Source organism: Taurulus bubalis, assembly GCF_910589615.1.
Source record: "Taurulus bubalis genome assembly, chromosome: 13".
Lineage (NCBI taxonomy): Eukaryota > Metazoa > Chordata > Actinopteri > Perciformes > Cottidae > Taurulus > Taurulus bubalis.
Window position 1 is genome coordinate 1,440,086 of NC_136601.1, and position 22,709 is coordinate 1,462,794.

The 22,709-nt window shown below is 42.5% G+C and overlaps 2 protein-coding genes across 3 annotated transcripts; both read right to left on the reverse strand.

Annotated features, from left to right (window-relative positions):
• Positions 1 to 6,777: 6,777 nt before the first annotated feature.
• Positions 6,778 to 16,954, reverse strand: LOC306745705 (NLR family CARD domain-containing protein 3-like). The gene is made up of 8 exons (XM_079228542.1): positions 16,819 to 16,954; positions 15,881 to 16,112; positions 14,013 to 15,801; positions 13,739 to 13,912; positions 13,098 to 13,271; positions 10,103 to 10,276; positions 8,008 to 8,181; positions 6,778 to 7,423 (listed from the first exon to the last, which is right to left on the reverse strand). The coding sequence occupies exons 2-8, from the start codon at positions 16,083 to 16,085 to the stop codon at positions 7,414 to 7,416; spliced, it is 2,700 nt and encodes an 899-aa protein (XP_079084668.1). The 5' UTR covers positions 16,086 to 16,112; positions 16,819 to 16,954; the 3' UTR covers positions 6,778 to 7,413.
• A 212-nt stretch (positions 16,955 to 17,166) lies between these two features.
• On the reverse strand, positions 17,167 to 21,075 carry LOC306745707 (uncharacterized protein). Of its 2 annotated transcripts, XM_079228544.1 has the most exons (7): positions 20,978 to 21,075; positions 20,859 to 20,897; positions 20,545 to 20,638; positions 20,340 to 20,456; positions 19,988 to 20,122; positions 17,426 to 17,545; positions 17,167 to 17,297 (listed from the first exon to the last, which is right to left on the reverse strand). In XM_079228544.1, exons 3-7 carry the CDS (start codon positions 20,634 to 20,636, stop codon positions 17,237 to 17,239), a joined length of 525 nt encoding a protein of 174 aa, XP_079084670.1. In that variant the 5' UTR covers positions 20,637 to 20,638; positions 20,859 to 20,897; positions 20,978 to 21,075; the 3' UTR covers positions 17,167 to 17,236. The 2 variants fall into 2 exon arrangements, with proteins under 2 accessions (XP_079084670.1, XP_079084671.1); XM_079228545.1 differs by lacking the exon at positions 20,859 to 20,897 and having other exon boundaries at positions 20,978 to 21,065.
• Between the last annotated feature and the right edge of the window lie 1,634 nt (positions 21,076 to 22,709).

Sequence of the window (22,709 nt, forward strand, 5' to 3'; positions counted from 1 at the left end):
CACAGTGCTGGGCTTTTTGAGACTATTTTGCCTGCTTTATAAAATACCCTTTCACAGGCACACATGAAGCTGGGTACAGAGAGGAAGGGGGAAATCCATTGAGTTTTGCTGCCCCTTATATTTCAAATCGCACGGCAAACCAACGAACCATGTTCTGACTCAGTCACGTGGTACGGCCGGCTCAGAGGCTTCCAACGTCACCACATACGTCATCGACACAAGCCTCGATACGCGATTCACCAAAATCTACCTGATTACTCGACACGCGCATCGAAGCCTCGACACACAAGGAGACATCACTACTCTGAGGAGCTTCTTCCCTCAGAAAGTCTAATCACAACGTTCTGCTTCTGGTTCCTGATGATGGAGCTGGATTAGTGAAGAAACCTGATTTAATAAGACTCAGTTTAGTTTTAATGTCAGAGAAATGATTTACTCACATGCCATCAAACTATTAATGCTCACATAGCTTTTTATAATCAATGTTTTTATATATTTATGTATTTAATGTTCAAGGCTTTTTTCCTCCTGTAACAATAAAGTTGATATAAAATTAATCTCAAATAGAGTCGTGATCTCTTCACGCAGTTACATCCTGAGTTGTTCTGTCTGTTAACAACATTTTTCTTTGTTTTATACACTTTGAAAATTTGTTTGCTGCTCAGTCTTACTGAGTGAATTATTACCAGCTGACAGTAAACTGAGTTTAGAGAAAACTAAAGATTCATCTCATTAGACATCAGCATGAGTTAGTTTTAAAGCTTCAGACTTCTCTTTCCTGCTCATTTCTTTCTAAAATATATTTTAATTTGTAATGTTTTCATTCTGTCTTCACATCTCGTTCATCGTAGTTTTTTCTTTGTACTTTAGTGCTCTTTGTGTTTAAAGTCACTACGAGGAACTTTAACTTAGTGTTGATTCTGGCGCCCCCTATGGACTGACGTGGTAGTGTCTCTGAGCACCAGGGTACCTTTAGAAAACCTCTCATTTTACTGCAGGGTCTGACAGTCTGGTCCTCTACGTCCTGGTCCTGGTTTTCCCGTGGCCCCTTTCCCTCCAGCGGGTCCAGCAACACGTCCTGGGTCTCCAGCAGGTCCAAGGCTGCAGGTGTAGCCGTATCTGGGTCTGGTGTCTGAGCTAAAGGATGATGTGCATGATGTCATCTGGTTTCACCTGATGGAGGTTCTGGTGAACCTACATGATGTCATCTAGTTTCACTTGGAGGAGGTTCTGGTGAACCTACATGATGTCATCTAGTTTCACCAGAATCCGACCCGGTGGCTCCGATGAGGCGTTTTAAGAAAAACTCTTTCGAACCAGACCATCTTCTCTCTGGTGGTCTGGTTACTGATGGAGGTCTATAGAGGACCAGGACTACACTGAGGTCTATAGAGGACCAGGACTACACTGAGGTCTACTATAGAGGACCAGGACTACACTGAGGTCTATAGAGGACCAGGACTAGACTGAGGTCTATAGAGGACCAGGACTAGACTGAGGTCTATAGAGGACCAGGACTAGACTGAGGTCTATAGAGGACCAGGACTACACTGAGGTCAATAGAGGACCAGGACTAGACTGAGGTCTATAGAGGACCAGGACTACACTGAGGTCTATAGAGGACCAGGACTAGACTGAGGTCTATAGAGGACCAGGACTACACTGAGGTCTACTATAGAGGACCAGGACTACACTGAGGTCTACTATAGAGGACCAGGACTACACTGAGGTCTATAGAGGACCTCAGAGTCATTACTATGGAATCTGAGTGTCGTCGTGGTTCATAATTAATATTTACAGACTTGTTATCTCGACATCAGGAGGGTTTGCCTGTGGACTTTATTATTTCAAGTCAGAATCATGACTTTCAGTAAATATTTCATCATCTGCAAAGATCATAGCTGTTCTGACTTCATGTCGTCTCATATCACATCTCTGTTCTGTTATTTACAGGTGATGTCACATTGTCTCTTCAATCTTATCATTGAAGAAGTTCATGTAGTCATTACTACGGAGGTCTGTCGGAATACTGACTCTCCGTCAGCCTGGTCACAGTGCTAAAGAGAAACCTGGGGTTGTTCTTATCTTTCTCTATTATTGATGCATAATAAACTGCTCTAGTTGTGATTTTGCCGTGGGATAGTTGCCGGTCTTTTCAAAATGGCCTTCAAAGAATACACAGGAAGTCACAGAAATGGTTTTAAACTGTTCCAGAAGGTCTTATTTCCAAAACAAGGACATCCAGTGAGGACTTGATCTGCAGCAGTTTGAGACCCATCAGCTTGAATAACGGCCTCTTAGCATCACAGAAGGGCTGAGCTTTTAATGGACAAAGGCCTCACACCAGTGGTGGCCGGCCAATAGAGGGCAACAGGACTTGGCCCCACCCACCTTGAGCTAGTGAATATACCCAAAATATATGCTTTCCTGCTTGTCCTCTCAGGCCCCTCTCAGCTGCTCCGTGCACGTCTCTGCTGCGCCAACAGTTTCTGAGTGAGATTCTAAAGTAAGAATAATACATTTTAGAAATGTCTGACATAATAAAATCCACCCGTGTTTTCGCAAAAAGTCTGAAGGTTTTCATACCCATACTAAAACTGGGTTTTCTCCTCAACCACAGGGGCTATTTGAATAATTCAAAGTGCTATAATACAGAAGCCCTTGTGAGATTACTTTTTACGAACACGTAACGGAGATGCAGCACGGCATGAGCTAAATGTGCTAACTTTGCTAAGGTAAATGTGCTATTGCAAAACAAAGTTTAGTAAATACACTTACCCATCTTCAAATGGATCCCTTCTCTCTGCATATTCCTCTTCATCGCATGAATCAAATTCTTCAGGCTCTGAAGCTCCTGTCGTCCTCGCCGCTACTCGCCAAAATCGCCGCCACTGCTTCCTTCGTAGTGAAGTGCGTCCTCGCCATATTCTATCTTTATCAACCGCGGGAGTGTAGAGTAGGGTCTTGTAGGTCCTTTGTGATTTCTTGAGTTTTCATTGGTCAGTTTTTCACAAAATATCGACAGACATACGAATCAACAAATCACGGTGAAGGATTTCGTGTCACGAGTACTTCCGACACTGCGTCATTCGACACATCCCTGCCCCTTTCTCTCTGTTTGAATCGCTGAGGTGTTGGCTAACTACAGACCACATTTTATTCACCTTATATATGCTTCTTTAGGCAATATTATCAGAAAACACTCCATAAACTTTCATTGTTATGCCGATGATACTCAACTATATCTATTGATTTACCGTCCTCTGTGGGCCAAAACTAACATGTATGTCTGAGGTTTTAAATCAGAACAGAAATGGAAGGATAGCCTACAGAGATGTTCCAGGAGAATGCAGTGCACATGTTGTAAAAGTGTAATAAAGTAATGCTTAAAAAGAGTTGTACCACCCCAACCCCCTGGGTCTCAGGGGGATAAATTGTAAATGTGCATTGAGAATAATGGGGCGAGGCTTTTGCCCTGTTGCATGCACACCTTCTGTTATGATAAACAGATCTATTCCAGGTGCAGTCGCTCAAATCATCACTGAGACCTGTGAATAGCTTATAATGGCTTTGTTTTTAAAATGTGAAAGCAAAGTAATGGTGCCTTTAAACACAGGGGTGAGGCCTTTGTCCATTACAAGCTCAGCCCTTCTGTTATGCTAAGAGGCCGTTATTCAAGCTGATGGGTCTCAAACTGCTGCAGATCAAGTCCTCACTGAGTCCTCCCTGAATGTCCTTGTTTTGGAAATAAAACCTTCTGGAACATTTTAAAACAGGTTAATAGATTCTAAAGTAAGATTACTACATTTGAGAAATGTCTGACATACTTTAAAACAGTTGAAAAGAGTCTAAAAAGGTTAAAACACTAGAAATTCCTGCTACAGTTTGAAACATTGTGTTACGCCCTCCAGTGAATTACTTTGGATCCTCCTATTACCTGACAATGGCCCAACCCCATCTCACCTGAGAGTGTCTTCATTGGTCCATTCCATGCACAGGTATCATGACATCACAATAGGGGTGTGAGCTCAAATGTTTGCTATATATACAGGAGCAAAATGGAATACAGTCCACTGTGTTTCTAGAACATAGTTCAGTTTCCTGCTTTTGGTGGATCTTTCCTAACTTTTTCTCTCCAGATCACTGATTGGATTCAAGAATGGCTGAAGAAGACAATACAAGGTAAGACTTGCTTGTGTCATTGATCATCCATTCATTGTATTTTTCTGCATTTTGAGTTAAGAAAATAAGAATTACATTTCAATGTTGTTAATGTCGTCTATTTGACATTATCTTGAAGGTTTGCTGATCTCAACATGGTCCATTGTTTGAAGTGCCACATAGCACAGCGGAACATCTCTGTTCATCTCAAGAGGGTGTGCATGAAGAACAGCACGCCAGAAGAACGGAGTACTGAGCGCCAGAAGATGAAGTTATCTGCCCATAAGTGGAACTGTTCAGACAAGACTTGGGATTACAGGTTTCTGTGCAAAATGGTGCCACACAAGCCCAGCCTTCGTATACTGCTGGATGAGTTCCATCAGCGTGGCATCGTGGTGAACAACGTGCCACATGAGTCAGACATGGTCTGGACCTATGGAACTGATGCTGCTGCTTCACCCTTTGATACTGCCAACACGTCAACTCCGTCTGGCGATTAAACCAGTCTGAAAAGCCAGCGCAATATCTACAGTGTAAGTGCTATAATCGAATAATACGACGATCAAAAATACCTCAAACTCAGAAATTAATTTAGTGTCAGAGATTACTTTTATGTCTGAATATATCTGTATTCTTTCTATCAGCACACTTAACACATCGCAAGCCGTCAGCCGGGAAAGTGTCCAGGCTGCTGGAGAAGGAAGGGTGGAAGGCCAACTGTCTTATGGCAGAAAAGGTTTTGCAGATGTGGGACAAGTACTGTCATGTCTAAATGTGTGATGATGAATTTCTGTAAAATAAAGGGTGAAAGTTTTAAAATTGCGTTTAAATGGTCATTTAAGCGGTGCACAATAACACAACCTAGCAGTCTGAAAGGGACACAGACACTTTTAGAAGCCAAATGCAAACAGTGACATTGTCCAGATCTGCAACTCAACTGGCAAATAAAACAATAAATAAGCATGTGTGAGTGATTTGGAACTCCAAAAAGAACTTCATACACATTGGGTTGAAGTAATGGTTAAGGTTAGATGGTAGGAGATAGGAGGTCATTTTTTGGACCGCAGCCCTCTTCTCGACTTGCTCTGACGGCATGCACACGTGGTCAACGATAATCACACAATTATGAAATGTATTTCACAGGCAGACATGAAAATAATTTGATGTAGCTACACACACATTTCTACATAAATATACATTTACAAATGAATAAATCTGAAAAGAGGTCTGCAAACTACAGATTGGAACTAACAGGAAGTACCGTTTCTGTGACTTCCTCTGTATTCTTTGAAGGCCATTTTGAAAAGACTGGCAACCATCCCACAGCAAAAGCACGGCTAGAGCAGCCTATTACGCATCAATAATAGAGAAAAATAAGAACCCCAGGTTTTTCTTTAACACGGTGGCCACGTAGTAATAACATGAACTTCTTCAATGATAAGATTCTGGCTATCAGAGGCAGGATTGGTGATCTCTTGCCCTCAGGTGGGATGGCCATGGAGGAGGCTGTGGGCCCTGTTCAACCTTGACCAATTGTCTTCAACGCGTTCTACTTCTAAACCAACTACCTGTCTCTTATATCCCATCCCGACGAGGCTGCTTAAAGAACATTAGCCAAATTATATTTATATTTATATTGATATAGCGTTTTCAATGTAGAGCTTTTGGTGTGTTGTTTAAGTACTTTTATGTAAGTCAATTATATTGTTGAGGATTGGGTTATGTAAAATACAAGTTCTTTTCTTCTTTTTTATTGAATATAACTACATATGTTTTGAGTGAAATTGTCTTCTATCACGCTGCATTATGCTAATTGTTTTGAGCAAAATTGTCTTCTATCACGCATTAGTACACTGTAGTACATTCATGGTAGATGGTATCATGTTGCTTTGCAGCTGACCTTTTGTGTCTTGCTTATCTGTATTATTGTAGCTGTGGCCACAAACGCTGTTGGGCGTGTGTCCAGGGTCAGAGCATGTTGAACCATGTTGCTACTATAATAATACAAGAATAGTGATGTGCTTGCATGGAGGTTTTGGTCCGGTTTTGGAAATGTTTAATCTAATGGATACACACACACACACACACACACACACACATACACACACACACACACACACACACACACACACACACACACACACACACACACACACACAGTCAGAGAGTGAGCTCTCAAACTTATGATATTGTTCATTAAAGCCACAGTGTAGATTGTTCAGCTTTGTCACCCCCTAGTGGTTTTATCAAAGAAGACATTGCGGCAGACATGAACTTTTTTTCTTATTTTTTCTTATTCATCATTTAAAAAAAAAACTAAAATGTTATCGTCATTCCAGCCCAAAAGGAAAAGTCTGAGGATCGACAACATCAGGATAAAGACGCCATCTGGGGAACATGAATATCCGGACAAGATGTTGACCTATAGTTGATGCTTGTGGATCTCCAAAATTATTGGAAATAATCCTCTGAGGAACTTTGTTTAGATATTTCAATAGAGGCCTAACAAGTTAACGTCATGGTAGCACTAGAGGAAAAGTCACCAACATTAGTGGGATTCATCCTCTGGGGAACATGAATGTATGAATGTCAAAAAAAGCAAAGAAAGGATTTGATGTCATATGCCAGATGTTTTATTTATTCATGTTGTTTGAAGAGCTGGGAAACATCTTTGAGGCCACACACTGGACTGAGCTGGTTCTGAAGATGTAAGAGTTTGAGCTGAAGTGGCAGACAACAAATAGAAAACCCTAACAAAAAGTCCTCGGGCCTAAATAAGAGATAATGTAACACCCGGTTAATTGTGTGTGTGTGTGTGTGTGTTTGTGTGTCCCCTGATTGTCATTCCCTTCACCTGTGTTTCCCCTCTCCTATATATACTCCCCCATCTTCCCTTGTCCCCTGTCGGATTGTCTTTGTTCATGTGTTCCATGTTATGTGCCACCTTTTTCTAGTTTTGTTTTGAGTTTTGAAGCAACTTTAAAGTAAAGTACGTTTTGGATTTTTCCCCCCTTAAACCTGCCTCCGGTCTCTTCCCTCTGACCTGCACCTGAGTCTCTGCGCAGCACACACCCGGGTCGTGACAGATAATCTGTTGTTACATGAGGCCCAATGTCTGTATGTGTGAGAAGGGGTCAGACTTTAGTCTTTTAAAAGTCTTCTGCTGTGTGGGAGACTAAATCAAATCCAGGTGGAGGTGGTGGACCAGTCTCCAGTCTCCAGATGGTCTCTGGATCATCAGGACTCAGCTGATCACTCCCATCTGATGAGAGAAGAAGAAGACAAGAGAAGAGATGGATCAGTGTCTCCAGAGACTCCCTTCATCAGCTGTCGGTCAGTGAGCAGCACATCCAGTAGAAAGAGCAGCAGGGCCTTCAGTCTGTGCAGCTTCCTCTCAGCTCATGTGAACCTCCACTGAGCTCCGAGCTCACACAGCTGCAGACCCTTTGGGCATCCAGTCTGAGTCTCTGCTGAGGGGCCTGAACGCATCATGACTGCAGAACCAGAGGGGTGTTCACTGCTCGCTGTAACGATGGACCCAACCCTGTTCTGCTGTGATCACAACAAACGCAGAGCCATTACATACAAAGTCAATGCAAAGAAGCAATAGACGAGGATTCCAGCCAATGAGGAGAAAGACAAGAAGTTAATTTAAATAGTTCAACACGAGTGAGGAATCCACGGGGCGCTGTGTCTTAAAGCCAATCAGTGTTGAGACTTCCTGACGTTGAAAAGAAACCACTGCTAGGTGTTCACTGCGATACCTCATATTAGTACAGAGACCAGATGAAACTGTGTTTAGTACAATACTGCAGGAACATGGACTGACTCCAACTCTGTACTGACCTCAGAGTCTCCAGTCTACAATGTGGACTCTCCAGAAGATCAGACAGAAGCTTCACATCTGAATCCTGCAGGTCGTTAAGGCTCAGATTCAGTTCTCTCAGACTGGAGGGGTTTGACTTCAGAGCTGATCCCAGAGAAGAACAGCCTTCCTCTGTGATCTCACAGTATAACAGGCTGCAAACACACAAAACAACACACAGAGTTTCTTACATCGATACACAATTAATAATTATTTGAATCATAAACATTTAGGTTTCATCTTCTTTTGTAGACAGACATTTTGTTAAAATCATGTCACTTATAAACACATTTAAAAATGATGTTTCCAGTGAAATAAGTTCTAATGCTGCGATCACACGGAACGCAACACAAATTTGTTGAGCGACCAGATTACATGCAAAGTCAATGCACAGATGCGACAGGTTGCGAAGGCGCGACATTTCCGCCGGGCGATGCGACTGACGCGTTTGAGGCAGTGCGAATAGCGCGTTTGACGCGGGACGAACAGAGCGAAGGACGCGACGCGACAAGAGTTGAAATTTCCCAACTCTGGCGACAAAATCGTGTGAGTCATAGTTGCGTCAGCCAATCAGCGTTGAGAACCGCCGTCCTGCCGTTGCTGAATCAAACTGCTGCTGCTCGCTTCATTCAGACGCTGTTGTGGAACTACGGATAATATTATGAACCCAGACACCATGGAGTTTGATGTTCCCACGTATGTGGAATTTACACAACAAGTATAAAGCAGAACTAGTGGTTATTTTCATGGTGGATGAAGGAAACGGTATCCATTTTACGGAGAGAATTGACGGCGATAAGCCACGCCCCCTTTGTCGTCGCGCGATTTGTCTTTGTTGCGTTTGGTGTGAACACCCTTGTTTCACTCGCACGACCAAACTGAAGCGGTAAGCGCGACGCGACAAATCGTGTCGCGTTCGGTGTGAACACAGCATTACAGTGCAGTGGAAGCTCTAACAAACTAAAAGCAGGACTTAAAGCGTCCTGGTTCCCTGAAAGCAGGAGGGCCAAAGGATGTTCATGTTGACCTCCAACACTTGATCCCCAGCAGGATAGTGGCCAGTTCAGCATTCAGTTCACAGCATTATGTCCAAAAGCATATTAAGAGACACCAGTTCTCCCACAGCAACATGTTGGGAACAACAGCATGAACTGGTATGCAGTAGATGATTTCAGAGCACTTCAGACTTCAGAGCTGAGAGAAGAACAGCTGACCTCTGTCAAGCTGCAGGAACTCAATCTACACCAAGAAGAAATATCAAGAGAAACAATCTGTTCATAATCCATCAGATATGTTCATGTTTTAAATGTGGAACTCCACTTCACAAGGTTTCCTGCAGCTGGTAGCAGACGTGTAGAAGCAGTTTACGGAGGACAATTCATGACTTGTTTCAATATAATATTAACGTTTAGGACAAACTCATCACAGTGAATGTTCACATGAACCTGGAGCACAACTGGTTGCTAAGAGATGTGAACTGATGATGCTTTCTATCACTTTTAGACATCTGCTACTAAATGTATTGATCGGTATTGATCCAGATTATTCACAGCAGATCAGAAAATATAAAAAAAGTTATTTAGAAATATCAAATGCACTGGAAAAAAAAGTCACAATCAGAATTATTATTATCTTCAAATACTTAAACAGTTATTTCCTTAAAATTAATACACGTTTAGTTCTTTTCAGGTGATTAAATTACTCTTTTTTTATTGATGAACATTGAATCACTCAAGTATAGTATATATATATAATATTCATAAAGTATAGTACATCATTACTCTTTTAGATTTTATGTGTCTCTTTGAGTGACATTTTTTAAGTGAAGGACAGGGGGCCCTGACACTTTGGGCCCCTGGGTCTGTGCCCGGTAGACCTGTTCAGTAATCCATCCAGCAGCATGAAGCCAGACAAGTTTTACATTTCATGATTGTAGAGGACGACATGCAGACAACGAGGTGTAAATGGAACATATTACCAGAAAATGTAACACTTGATGGATCAATACGTAGATAAATCAATACAGTTATTGATTAAACATGAAGGTGCTACACTAGCAGCAGACAGTGAACCCACCTCAGAGTCTCCAGTCTACAATGTGGACTCTCCAGTCCAGCAGACAGCAGCTTCACTCCTGAATCCTGCAGCTTGTTTACATTCAGACACAGTTCTCTCAGACTGGAGGGGTTTGACTTCAGAGCTGATCCCAGAGAAGAACATCCTTCCTTGGTGATCTCACAGTCTGACAGACTGCAAACACACAAAACAACACACAGAGTTTATTATATCCATACACAATGAATAACTATTTGAATCATCAACATGAGTGGCTTTCATTTTGGTTTCATCTTCTTTTGTAGACAGACATTTTGTTAAAATCTTCCTGGTTCCCTGAAAGGATGTTCATGTTGGTTGGACAAGACCTCCAACACTTTGATCCCCAGCAGGATATTGGCCAGTTCAGCATTCAGTTCACAGCATTATGTCCAAAAGCATATCAAGAGACACTAGACATTGTTGTCCCACAGTGACATGTGTGATGGGAGATTTTCTTTGTCACTCGGGGAAAGAGGAATAAAGTCTCAAGAATCAAAGTTGTCTTTGTACGTTTATTTCTTGCAAGAAAGGAGGAAACATGTAACAACTACCAAGGCAGTCTGCAGCAAGATTTCTTCGACATGTGAAAAAGTCACCAGCATATTTATGCATATCGGCAGTAACACCCCTTTTTAGTTGAACACTAGTAGAACTGAACTAGTCTAAACCAAATATGGTTTCTGCCCAGCAAGCATTTTTCTCACATCACAATACAATCAACTCTTATCAATGTTAGGTTTGCAAAAGACACTTTAAACGGGCTTTTCCAGGCACCTCTGATAGATGGTCTCAAGACAGAGGCCCATTGTCTTCTCTTGGCCTGTGACCCTCCACATCACTTTCTGCTTACATCGGCTTAGTACTTTTCCATGAGACACGAACAATTTCTCTACGTAACTTCTAAAACCTGTTGTAACATAAGCAATGCTATATTTTACCATTACACATGTTGGGAACACCACCATGAACTTGGAGCACAGCAGGTTGTTAAAAGATGTTAAATGGATGATGCTTTCTCTAACTATTAGACATCTGTTACAAAATGTATTGATCAGTATACTGACTAGTAGTGAATTTATTTTACAGAGAGGATTCACAGCTGCCAGGGTCCAGAGGACAACATGCAGCCACAACGGCAGGCCACAGCACATCATACCCACCATATAATAATACATTTGCATTTACATATGGTGTAAAACATAATTAAAGTAACTGTTAAGTTTGAGTATTTACGTAAACTCCGCCGACTATACTGCTGCTCCGTCAGCTTGCTGCGGCGGCCGTAAGGTTTCACTAAATCCATGATAAATACCCTTTACAAAGTCGGATTTCCCTAACAAACACATCTCAGTAATCGTACAGGCTTGTGGGAGTCTAACAAAGCAATCAAAATCCTTACAAACTCAATAATAGTACCTGTAAAATCACAAATCGGTCGGATTTTTCTTTTTCTTCTTCTCTGTCTCACAAATCCGCTTCCTGTGACTTACGTGTACCCCCCACATTTCTAGAAACACCTCACACAGCAAGGGGGAAGGCTTATGCAAATTTTAATACCCAGCAGCCTCTGGTGAGACGATGTATTGTCATGAAACAAGTACCCTTTCTATTTTTAGATCAAAGGTTTTACAGTGGTTTTTGTTGCATATTCTGATTATTTAGGTCCTAAGCTTTCCAAAAAGGTGTCCTATTAGTATTTTGGATGTTGGTAAGTGCCTGAACCATGGAGTTTGTAAAAGTTCGGCTACTTTTTTGGGGGGAAATCTAGCATAGATCATGCTGGACATTAATAGTTATGATCAAAATATGTTAAAAAAGTTTTTTTTTTTGAAAATATACATTTTATTCACAAATAAATTGTGAAAAAATGATATAAAATAATGCAAGTAATATAACTCAATTGGGGTTCATACGACTACTTGAATAAAATAAAGACGTAAAAAAAGAACCATATACGAGCCTCAGGTTTCAAGAGGTTAAGGTTAATTAAAAACACAACTATACAGATCTTCAGGTCTATCTATACTTGTGGCTCATGTGGTAGAGTGTTAGTCCTGCAACTGCAATGTAGCAGGTTCAGTACCTGTCCTCTTCAGTTAGTTTTACATTTTGAACGCATATCTTTTGCTACGTTTACACTGAACGTTCTCCTCACTAGAGCACCGCAAACGGAGGACGGATCCGTTTTTACTAGCGAACACCTCAGTGTCTCATGAGCTGACACAGAACCAGCACCAGTAGTGGAGTTTGGAGACATGATCCACTTCCTGAAAGTATGTCTACTTTACTCAGTTTGCTGCAGCAGTTGAGGAATCGCTCTTCTGCACTCATCTGCGCGCGAGGGCGGGGCTCTGACTCACGAGGAGCAGCTGCAGGGCGGAGGCTTGACAGCGACGTGACGCACATTTTAGTGAAAGAAATATTTAAACATTTATTTTTATTTTCAGTGACACAATATCACCTAAAACTCCAATATGAGAGGAATTCACTTTAAAAGTTTTTCCACTGGGCAAAAAAAAAAAGTTGTCTTTCTTTTTTTTTTGTCAAAGGCTCAGGGAGCCGCAACAGACGGGCTAAAGAGCCGCAGGTTGCCGACCCCTGCTCTATACCAACAAGTTTGTGTCTGCCGATTCTGTTACCTCGGCCTGTGCGACTGATCATCCGTGTACCGAACCCTGCTTGAGTAAAGACCTCGTTTTTGCACCCTACTACTGAGACTCAAGTCTGCATCTGAGTCCTACTGTCTTTGATCCCCAGTCCTTACAAATATTACCAGAAAATGTAACACTTCATGGATCAATACGTAGATGAATCAAATACAGTTATTGATTAACCCTCTGGACCCTGAGGTCATTTTCTCGATTTTACATAATTTCTTAAATTTAACGTTTAAAGGCACTTGCATATAAGATACAGTATATGCCCATGTTTTATATCAAAAATTGCAGAGCAATGATGCATGACTCCGACCCACCTCAGAGTCTCCAGTCTACAATGCGGATTCTCCAGAAAACCACTCAGCAGCTTCACTCCTGAATCCTGCAGCTTGTTGAAGCTCAGATCCAGTTCTCTCAGACTGGAGGGGTTTGACTTCAGAGCTGATATCAGAGAAGAACAGCCTTCCTTTTTGATCTCACAGTTTAACAGGCTGCAAGCACACAAAACAACACACAGAGTTTATTATATCGATACACAATTAATAATTATTTTCATCATAAACACGAGTGGCTTTCATTTTGGTTTCATCTTCTTTTGTAAACAGACAATTTGTTAAAATCATGTCACTGTAAACACATTTAAAATCATGATTCTAGTTAATTATGTTATTCCAGTGCAGTGGAATCTCTAACAAACTAAAAGCAGGACTTAAAGCGCCCTGGTTCCCTGAAAGCAGGAGGGCCAAAGGATGTTCATGTTGACCCTCAACACTTTGATCCCCAGCAGGATAGTGGCCAGTTCAGCATTCAGTTCACAGTATTATGTGCAAAAGCATATCAAGAGACACCAGTAGACATTGTTCTCCCACAGCAACATGTTGGTAAAACCACCATGAACTGAGTAGATCAGACACTTAGACCACTTCATCATATTTGTGGTAAATCCCCTGATCCTGACCTGAGAGTCTCCAGTGTACAGTGTGGACTCTCCAGTCCAGCAGAGAGAAGCCTCACTCCGGAGACCTGCAGCTTGTTGTGACTCAGGTCCAGCTCTCTCAGACTAGAGGACTGGGAGCTGAGGACTGAGGACAGAGCTTCACAGCTTCTCTCTGAGAGGTTACATCCACTCAGCCTAGGGGAGGAACAGGCATTAATACAAACTAAATGTTTAATCAAAGTAAACTATCAAACACATGTATTAATGTTAATGTATCCATAATGTGTCCACTTACAGAGCTCTGTTGGAGACTTTGACCACTGGCAGCAGCCTCAGAAGAGCCTCCTCTGAACCAGAGTATTTCTTCAGGTCAAACACCTCCAGATCTTCTCCTGATGACAGTAAGATGAAGCCCAGAGCTGACCACTGAGCAGGAGACAGTTTATCTGTGGAGAGACGTTCTGACCTCAGGGACTGTTGGATCTCCTCCACTAGAGAACTATCATTCAGTTCATTCAGACAGTGGAACAGATTGATGCTTTTCTCTGGAGACACATTTTCACTGATCTTCTTCTTGATGTGCTTAACTGTTCTCTGATTGGTCTGTGAGCTACTTCCTCTCTGTGTCAGCAGACCTCGTAGGAGTTTCTGATTGGTCTTCAGTGAAAGACCCAGGAGGAAGCGGAGAAACAAGTCCAGGTGTCCATTAGGACTCTGTAAGGCCTTATCCACAGCACTCTGGTAGAGATGTTTTGGTTCAGGTTTTGCTCTCAATACTTTAGACCTTGGTTGTTTTTCTGCCATCAGGTTGACACCAGAGTCGATGAAGGTCAGATGGACATGAAGAGCAGCCAGAAACTCCTGAACACTCAGATGGACGAAGCAGAACACTTTGTCCTGGTACAGTCCTCTCTCCTCCCTAAAGATCTGTGTGAACACTCCTGAGTACACTGTGGCTGCTCTGATATCAATGCCACACTCTGTCAGGTCGGATTCATAGAAGATCAGGTTCCCTTTCTGCAGCTGATCAAAAGCCAGTTTTCCCAGAGACTTGATCATCTTCCTGTTCTCTGGACTCCAGTGTGGATCTGTCTCAGCTCCTCCATCATACTTGACCTTCTTCACTTTGGACTGAACCACCAGGAAGTGGATGTACATCTCAGTCAGGGTCTTGGGCAGCTGTCCTCCCTCTGTGGTCTTCAACACGTCCTTCAGAACTGTAGCAGTGATCCAGCAGAAGACTGGGATGTGGCACATGATGTGGAGACTTTGTGAGGTCTTGATGTGGGGGATGATCCTGCTGGCCTGCTCCTCATCCCTGAACCTCTTCCTGAAGTACTCCTCCTTCTGTGGGTCAGTGAAGCCTCTGACCTCTGTCACCAAGCCAACACAGTCAGGAGGGATCTGATTGGCTGCTGCCGGTCGTGTGGTTATCCAGAGGCGAGCAGAGGGAAGCAGTTTCCCCCTGATGAGGTTTGTCAGCAGCATATCCACTGAGGTGGATTCTTTGACATCAGTCAGGACCTCATTGTTGAGGAAGTCCAGAGGAAGTCGACACTCATCCAGACCGTCAAAGATGAACAGAACTGGGAACTCTTCAAACCTGCAGATTCCTGCTTCTTTGGTTTCAGTGAAGAAGTGATGAACAAGTTCCACCAAGCTGAACTTCTCCTCTTTCAGCACATTCAGCTCTCTGAACGTGAATGGAAACGTGAACTGGAGGTCCTGGTTGGCTTTGTCTTCAGCCCAGTCCAGAGTGAACTTCTGTGTTAAGACTGTTTTCCCGATGCCAGCCACTCCCTTTGTCATCACTGTTCTGATTGGTTCCTCTTCTCCAGGTGAGGCTTTAAAGAGGTCTTCACATCTGATGGTTGTTTCTGGTCTGTGTGGTTTCCTGGATGCGGTTTCAATCTGTCTGACCTCATGTTCATCACTGGCCTCTACAGTCTCTGTGATGTAGAGCTCTGTGTAGATCTGGTTCAGGAGGGTTGGCTTTCCTGCTTTAGCGATCCCCTCAAACACACACTGGAACTTCTTCTTCAGGTTAGATTTGAGTTCATTTTGGCACACTGGAGCACTAGTTCCTGGAATGACAAAAATAATAGATGAAATTAGTGAGTGGTGGTCTTCTGTTTAATTTTAAAGTCTTTAAAATCCTCTTACTGCTCTGAAGACAGTCTGCCAGCTCCTTCTGCTTCATTCTCCTCAAATAGTTTAGTGTGATCTTCAGAAATGCTTCCCCGCTGCTCCTCATCTGCTCTTCATCCTCACAACCAGCCAACACCTCCTCATCTTCCTTCTGACCCGCAGAGCCTTCTGGGTAATCTGGACTGAGGACCTTTTGGATCTTCTTCAGCTCGCTCTTCATAAAGCTGATAATGTTCTCTTCAAGCAGCTGGAACCAAACAATAAAAGTATATTTAAATGTTAAACTACATCACATCAACACCTGGTGTGTTGAGGTTGGTTCAAAGCTTTGAAATATCACTAATTTCAGCTTCTAGCTTTCATGTTTCATCAAAACTGTAAACATTTGTATTGCGTTAGTATCGTGTTATTATTGTATACTCAAAAGTGTGTTACTACCTAATATGTGAACATTGTGTTAATGTAGATTGTCAATGCATTCTGGGAAATATTATTGTAAATATATATAAATTAATACCAACTGACAATGAACAACAATCACAATTCTCCATCTTCAATTGAAAGACCATAATGTCTTGAGTGTTTAAGTTTTGACATCAGAGGTCAGAAGAGGTTTAATAAATAAGGCTCGGCTAGGAACTTAACTTTCGTCTATGTTTCATCAAGTTAGGGCTGGGTATCCCGAAATAATCCAGAAACTAGTCTGATCGAAGCTTCTCTAATCAAACGATACCTGAGATCCGTCCTTTTTGTGCCCAGATGTAAAATCTTGATTTAACCGAATCGCAGCAGCTACAACCCAAACAGCCGGGATGGGTACCTGCCTGCACACTGTTAGCACCGTTAGCTTCTAGCCGCTGAGATGTCTGAGCCGGCAGCTAGCAGCTAACAGTGCTTTAAGCATGAACAATGCTATCGACGGCAGCATGGTGCTTAAAGAGCACAGTTTTAACCTTGGATGTACGGGAGGATGGTCAGGACGGCGTTGTCATTGGTCCTCCTGTGTGAGCGCTGTGCAGCGTGGCGGTGATTAGCTAGTCAGTGCGACAGACAAAAGCTCCAAAAGTGAGTTAATCCCAACAGACTTCCATGTTCAAATGCTCAACTTTACAGCAAAAGTAAACATGTTTACAGTCTGAGACCTTAAAAATACTAATATCCTTGTTTAGGGCAACTGTACAATCGGGGGGGCGGGGAGGAGATTCTATACAACTCAGCCGTTTAAATTATATTTGAGAGTTAGACATAATAGAGGGAGTGGGCTCTTTGACTGACAGGTGGACGTCTCCTCTCTTACTTCACCTGCCGGTCTCAGCTCCATCAACGATCCAACTCTTTGAACATCTCTATATTTTATACAGTATTTGACTCTCACACCTTAAATATGGGCTCCAGGTCTCCTGGAAACACGTTGGATCTCTGTTGCTGAACTCTTTGGAGAAAACAAAAGTATAAATTGTATATTATGTTCTGTCTTAAGGAATCCTGAAATCAAAGGTAAAGGAGAGCTGATCTGCTGATGGATCCTGATAGAAACACAGTAGCCTAATGAAAGCTCACCTTAGTTCAACAGACTGATGTCCATCCTTGAAATTCAAAGGGTATCCCATAGACCGGTCACTCTTCATGGACACACAGCTGGGTCCAGGTCCAGGAGAGTCAGCTCTCAACTGATGGATCCTGACAGAAACACACTGCTGATTAATGCACATGTTCAGTAAAATGATTTCTTTGTAATAGGGTGAGCTGCACGGTTGTGCGGCCTCTTGCTGTGAGACACTGTCGCCTCACACCAAGAGAGGCCCGGGTTTGGATCTCGGTCTGGGAAGTCCTTCTGTGTGGAGTTTGCATGTTCTCCCCGTGTCACCGGGGTTCCCTCCAGGTTCTCCGGCTCCCACAAAAAGGTTCATCTAAATTGCTTGTAGGTGTGAATGTGAGCGGGAATGGTTGTCTGTCTAATTCAGGGGTGAGACAACTTTTTAGTTCAGGGGCCACAATGAGTTTTAAAATTTGACCGACAGGCCGGGCCAGTATTAGATGGATGGAGAGTGTTTGTGTGAACTAATATACACTCACCTAAAGGATTATTAGGAACACCATACTAATACTGTGTTTGACCCCCTTTCGCCTTCAGAACTGCCTTAATTCTACGTGGCATTGATTCAACAAGGTGCTGAAAGCATTCTTTAGAAATGTTGGCCCATATTGAAAGGATAGCATCTTGCAGTTGATGGAGATTTGTGGGATGCACATCCAGGGCACGAAGCTCCCGTTCCACCACATCCCAAAGATGCTCTATTGGGTTGAGATCTGGTGACTGTGGGCGCCATTTTAGTACAGTGAACTCATTGTCATGCTCAAGAAACCAATTAGAAATGATTGGAGCTTTGTGACATGGTGCATTATCCTGCTGGAAGTAGCCATCAGAGGATGGGTACATGGTGGCCATAAAGGGATGGACATGGTCAGAAACAATGTTCAGGTAGGCCGTGGCATTTAAACGATGCCCAATTGGCACTAAGGGGCCTAAAGTGTGCCAAGAAAACATCCCCCACACCATTACTCCAACACCACCAGCCTGCACAGTGGTAACAAGGCATGATGGATCCATGTTCTCATTCTGTTTACGCCAAATTCTGACTATACCATTTGAATGTCTCAACAGAAATCGAGACTCAACAGACCAGGCAACATTTTTCCAGTCTTCAACTGTCCAATTTTGGTGAGCTCTTGCAAATTGTAGCCTCTTGTTCCTATTTGTAGTGGAGATGAGTGGTACCCGGTGGGGTCTTCTGCTGTTGTAGCCCATCCGCCTCAAGGTTGTGCGTGTTGTGGCGCACAAATGCTTTGCTGCATACCTCGGTTGTAACGAGTGGTTATTTCAGTCAAAGTTGCTCTTCTACCAGCTTGAATCAGTCGGCCCATTCTCCTCTGACCTCTAGCATCAACAAGGCATTTTCGCCCACAGGACTGCCGCATACTGGATGTTTTTCCCTTTTCACACCATTCTTTGTAAACCCTAGAAATGGTTGTGCGTGAAAATCCCAGTAACTGAGCAGATTGTGAAATACTGAGACCGGCCCGTCTGGCACCAACAACCATGCCACGCTCAAAATTGCTTAAATCACCTTTCTTTCCCATTCTGACATTCAGTTTGGAGTTCAGGAGATTGTCTTGACCAGGACCACGCCCCTAAATGCATTGAAGCAACTGCCATGTGATTGGTTGATTAGATAATTGCATTAATGAGAAATTGAACAGGTGTTCCTTATAATCCTTTAGGTGAGTATAAATTAAAAGTAAAAGCCATTAACTAAAAAGTAAAGAACACTTTAAGTTGTATTTAATTTCAGTGGGAACAGTGTTGATGGTCATCCTTTTTCGCCAGTGCATCCAAAGTTTGGGGCCAGTTTTGTTGTAACAATTCTCAAGACATGTTCATCAGTTAATGAGTGGTTCTCAATTATTGTTTTGTCACGCCCCACTTTGGAGGAAGTCAAATGTTCATGCCCCACTGAATTTTTATTGAAATTACAACTTGTTGTGACTCCATCCATGCTTTTTCAAAAAACAGAATAAAGAAAATTGAAATCTCTTTCAAGCAAACCATATTTCTCCTTCAAACAAAAACAAATAAAATGTGCAATCACTTTGTTAGAACAATGAAAATAAAGTTATATCTGTGCAAAAAAATAACTAATATTTGGCAAAAGACTAGCTATTTGTGGCTGCAATTAACTTGTTTTGCACTGAATACATTTGATAGATAATAACAATAAAGTGCAACCTGTGCAAAAATACAACTTTAAAAAAGAACATTTTTAAAAGGAATATAAGAGTGGGATCAACTGAGACAGAAAAAGACTAAATGAATGCGGTCTTTACTCTAATTTCAACAATGTTGCACCAATATTCAACAGGCCGGATTAAAAAGCCCTGTGGGCTGGATTTAAAAGGATTAAACAGCCCCATATACGGCCCTCGGGCTGTAGTTTGCCCATACCTGGTCTATAGATAGACAGGTGAACTCTGCCTAATGTCAGCTGGGGTCAGCTCCAGCGCCCGTGACCTGAATAGGATGAGTAGTTTGGATAATGGAATGGAATGGTTGTAAAAGCTTACCTAACAGGCTGACGTCCATCTTTGAAATTCAAAGGGTGTCCCATAGACCGGTCACTCTTCATGGACACACAGCTGGGTCCAGGTCCAGGTCCAGATCCGGGTCCAGGTCCAGGTCCGGGTCCAGGAGAGTCTGGTCTGTTCAATACAACACACACAGAGCTTAGAGGGTGAATAATGACGGAGGAGTGATGTGACATGGAGAAGAGTCCTGGTCTGTTGGAGATCCAGTGCAGTGATTTTAAGGCCACTGTAGTCTTTAATAATGCACATGTGCACGACTAAATATGTATAGTATGTGTATGCAAGTGTTCCTCAGCTAGAATGAACACTTGCAGACAATGTGATGTATGACCTAACAGACTGATGTCCATCTTTGAAATTCAAAGGGTGTCCCATAGACCGGTCACTCTTCATGGACACACAGCTGGGTCCAGGTCCAGGTCCAGGTCCGGGTCCAGGAGAGTCTGGTCTGTTCAACACAACACACACAGAGCTTAGAGGGTGAATAATGACGTGACAATGGGAAGAGTCCTGGTCTGTTAGAGTCCTGGTCTCACCTCTGAGCTTTGGTCTGGCTCTCATGTTTCCCATGCAGATCGGTTCTAGAGGGTCTCCCTCCGTCCTCCCGCTGATTCATAGCAGAGTCCATGCCTTCACACAAACACAATAACCTACTGTCATCACCACAACACTGACAAGACGGGACACAAACACTGGAACAAAAGTTGTCAAACCCGTTCTGACGCATATTTCATTAATGAGTCAAACTCCAGTTGGTTCAAGGTTTTAGCACTAATTATTATAAGACGTGCAAATCATGATCAAAAAACTCTCCTTTAACTCAAATATAAATTACAGACAGTTATTCCACCTGAAAGCAAGGTCAGCCAATCAGCATCAGGAACCAGTTCTAAAGAGAGAAATAACCCAAAGTGATCAAAGTGATCCTGATGATCCAACATGTCCAGATTCCTCTGGTAAGATTCTCACCTGCTGGACTGACCTCAGGTCAGTTTACAGACGCGTCCATCTTCATGTGCGGAGGGACACCCGGAGAGAAGCAGCTGCTTGTGTCAACCTGTCAGTCCTGGTGTCTGTGTGCATCGGACCTGAGGACGTCGTCACGCCCTCATCTCTTCAGTCGAGTGTGACGTCAGAACCAGTCCAACAGGAAGTCAACAGGAATGTTGATGTGTTTTCACCCGTTCAGCACACCCAGACTTCCCTTCTGCACTCACCCGCTCACCAAACAGCTGCTGTGTTATCCGTGGTTCTCCATCAGCTCGAGCCTCTGCAGAAGAGTGAGAGAACCTCTGATCATCATCTTTCGCGGAGAAGAAGACCATGACTCAGTTCCCTCTGATGAGCTGCAGCTCTGCACATTTCACTGTGAAGGGTCATGAACAAAATATATCTTAGGAGGCAGTTAGCTTAGCATAAAGACTGGAAGCAGAGGGGGGCAGCTAGCCTGGCTCCTACCAAAGACCAACAACACACCAACACTGAAAGACTTTAACCCTGAAGCTCAATCGGTATCTTTTCTATTTAATCTGTGCACAAACACAATGGAAGGCTCTTTAAAGCCATGACATATGCCAGTGCATATCTTGAAAACAAATACAATTTTATCGCAAAAAAAGTTCTGCTCCCAGCTTTTAAAATGTGATAATATGCAGATTGTCAAAAAAAAAAAGATTGACAAAAAAAAAGATTGTCAAAAGTAAAAGTCAACAGAAATATAAATAGTAAAGTAAAGTACAAATATCACAAAAAACGACTTTAGTACAGTAACAAAGTATTTCTACTTCGTACTGCGAAAGATCTTTCGTTTCATCAAAAGGGATGACAGCGTCACAAAGGACCACGCTGGCCTCCAGGAAAGGCTTGTGCTAAATGCTGACACTATCTTATTCATATAACAGACAAGGAAGCTGAACGGCTTCCTTTAGGCAATATGATCAGAAAACACTCCATAAACTTTCATTGTTATGCCGATGATACTCAACTATATCTATCCATCTATCATCCTGTGTGGGCCAAAACCAACATGTATGTCTGAGGTTTTAATCGGAGCAGAAATGGAAGGATAGCCTACAGAGATGTTCCAGGATAATACATAAACAGAGGTATTTGTTTTTACAAAGGAACTCTTGAAATGTTGACACATTCATTAGACGAGTAGACGTATTAATCTAGTGCAAAAGTGTTGTAAGAGAACTATCCCTTTAACATGTGCATAACATGTTAATTGTCTAAATGATTGAGTGTAATTAGTCTTTCTCTTTGGTTCACGCCTCTGTTGGATGAATACAAAATTGCACATGATGGTACAAAATCTTTTTTTTCTAAATGTAGTTAATTGTTTCACACTCGACATTAATGAAGTCGAGTTCGCAAGAAAGTGTTTTTCACAAAATAAAAAAAGGCGGAAAATCTAAGTAGGCGGAGTCCAGGGGTCTGAGAGGCTTTTTTGGACATTTGTGAATATTCTTCCAGTCAATCAGACATTCTGGGTGAGGGGCGTTGCCGGTCCAACTTCTAGGGGGCGCTAGAGAGCCATCTTTTAAAAAACAAATATCACGCCTAAGTGTGCCAAATTTTGTGATTTTTCAAGTATGGAATGTACCCCAAAAATGCACCCAATGTGCAAAAATAAAAATCTGAATAATAAGAAAAAGAATCCTAACAATAACAATAGGTTCCTCTCGGACTGACTATGCCA

What these genes read in the sequence shown, in the direction of transcription:
- LOC306745705 (XM_079228542.1), bottom strand. Translation starts at nt 16,085, where the DNA reads ATGAAGAGCGAGCTGAAGAAGATCCAAAAGGTCCTCAGTCCAGATTAC. An exon ending in GGCAGACTGTCTTCAGAGCA is followed by an intron (nt 15,802 to 15,880) that starts GTAAGAGGATTT and finishes TTGTCATTCCAG; the next exon opens with GAACTAGTGCTCCAGTGTGC. An exon ending in TGTAGACTGGAGACTCTGAG is followed by an intron (nt 8,182 to 10,102) that starts GTGGGTTCACTG and finishes GTGTGTTTGCAG; the next exon opens with CCTGTTATACTGTGAGATCA.
- LOC306745707 (XM_079228544.1), bottom strand. Translation starts at nt 20,636, where the DNA reads ATGGACTCTGCTATGAATCAGCGGGAGGACGGAGGGAGACCCTCTAGA. An exon ending in GATGGACGTCAGCCTGTTAG is followed by an intron (nt 17,546 to 19,987) that starts GTAAGCTTTTAC and finishes TGTTTCTGTCAG; the next exon opens with GATCCATCAGTTGAGAGCTG. An exon ending in CATCAGTCTGTTGAACTAAG is followed by an intron (nt 17,298 to 17,425) that starts GTGAGCTTTCAT and finishes TTTTCTCCAAAG; the next exon opens with AGTTCAGCAACAGAGATCCA.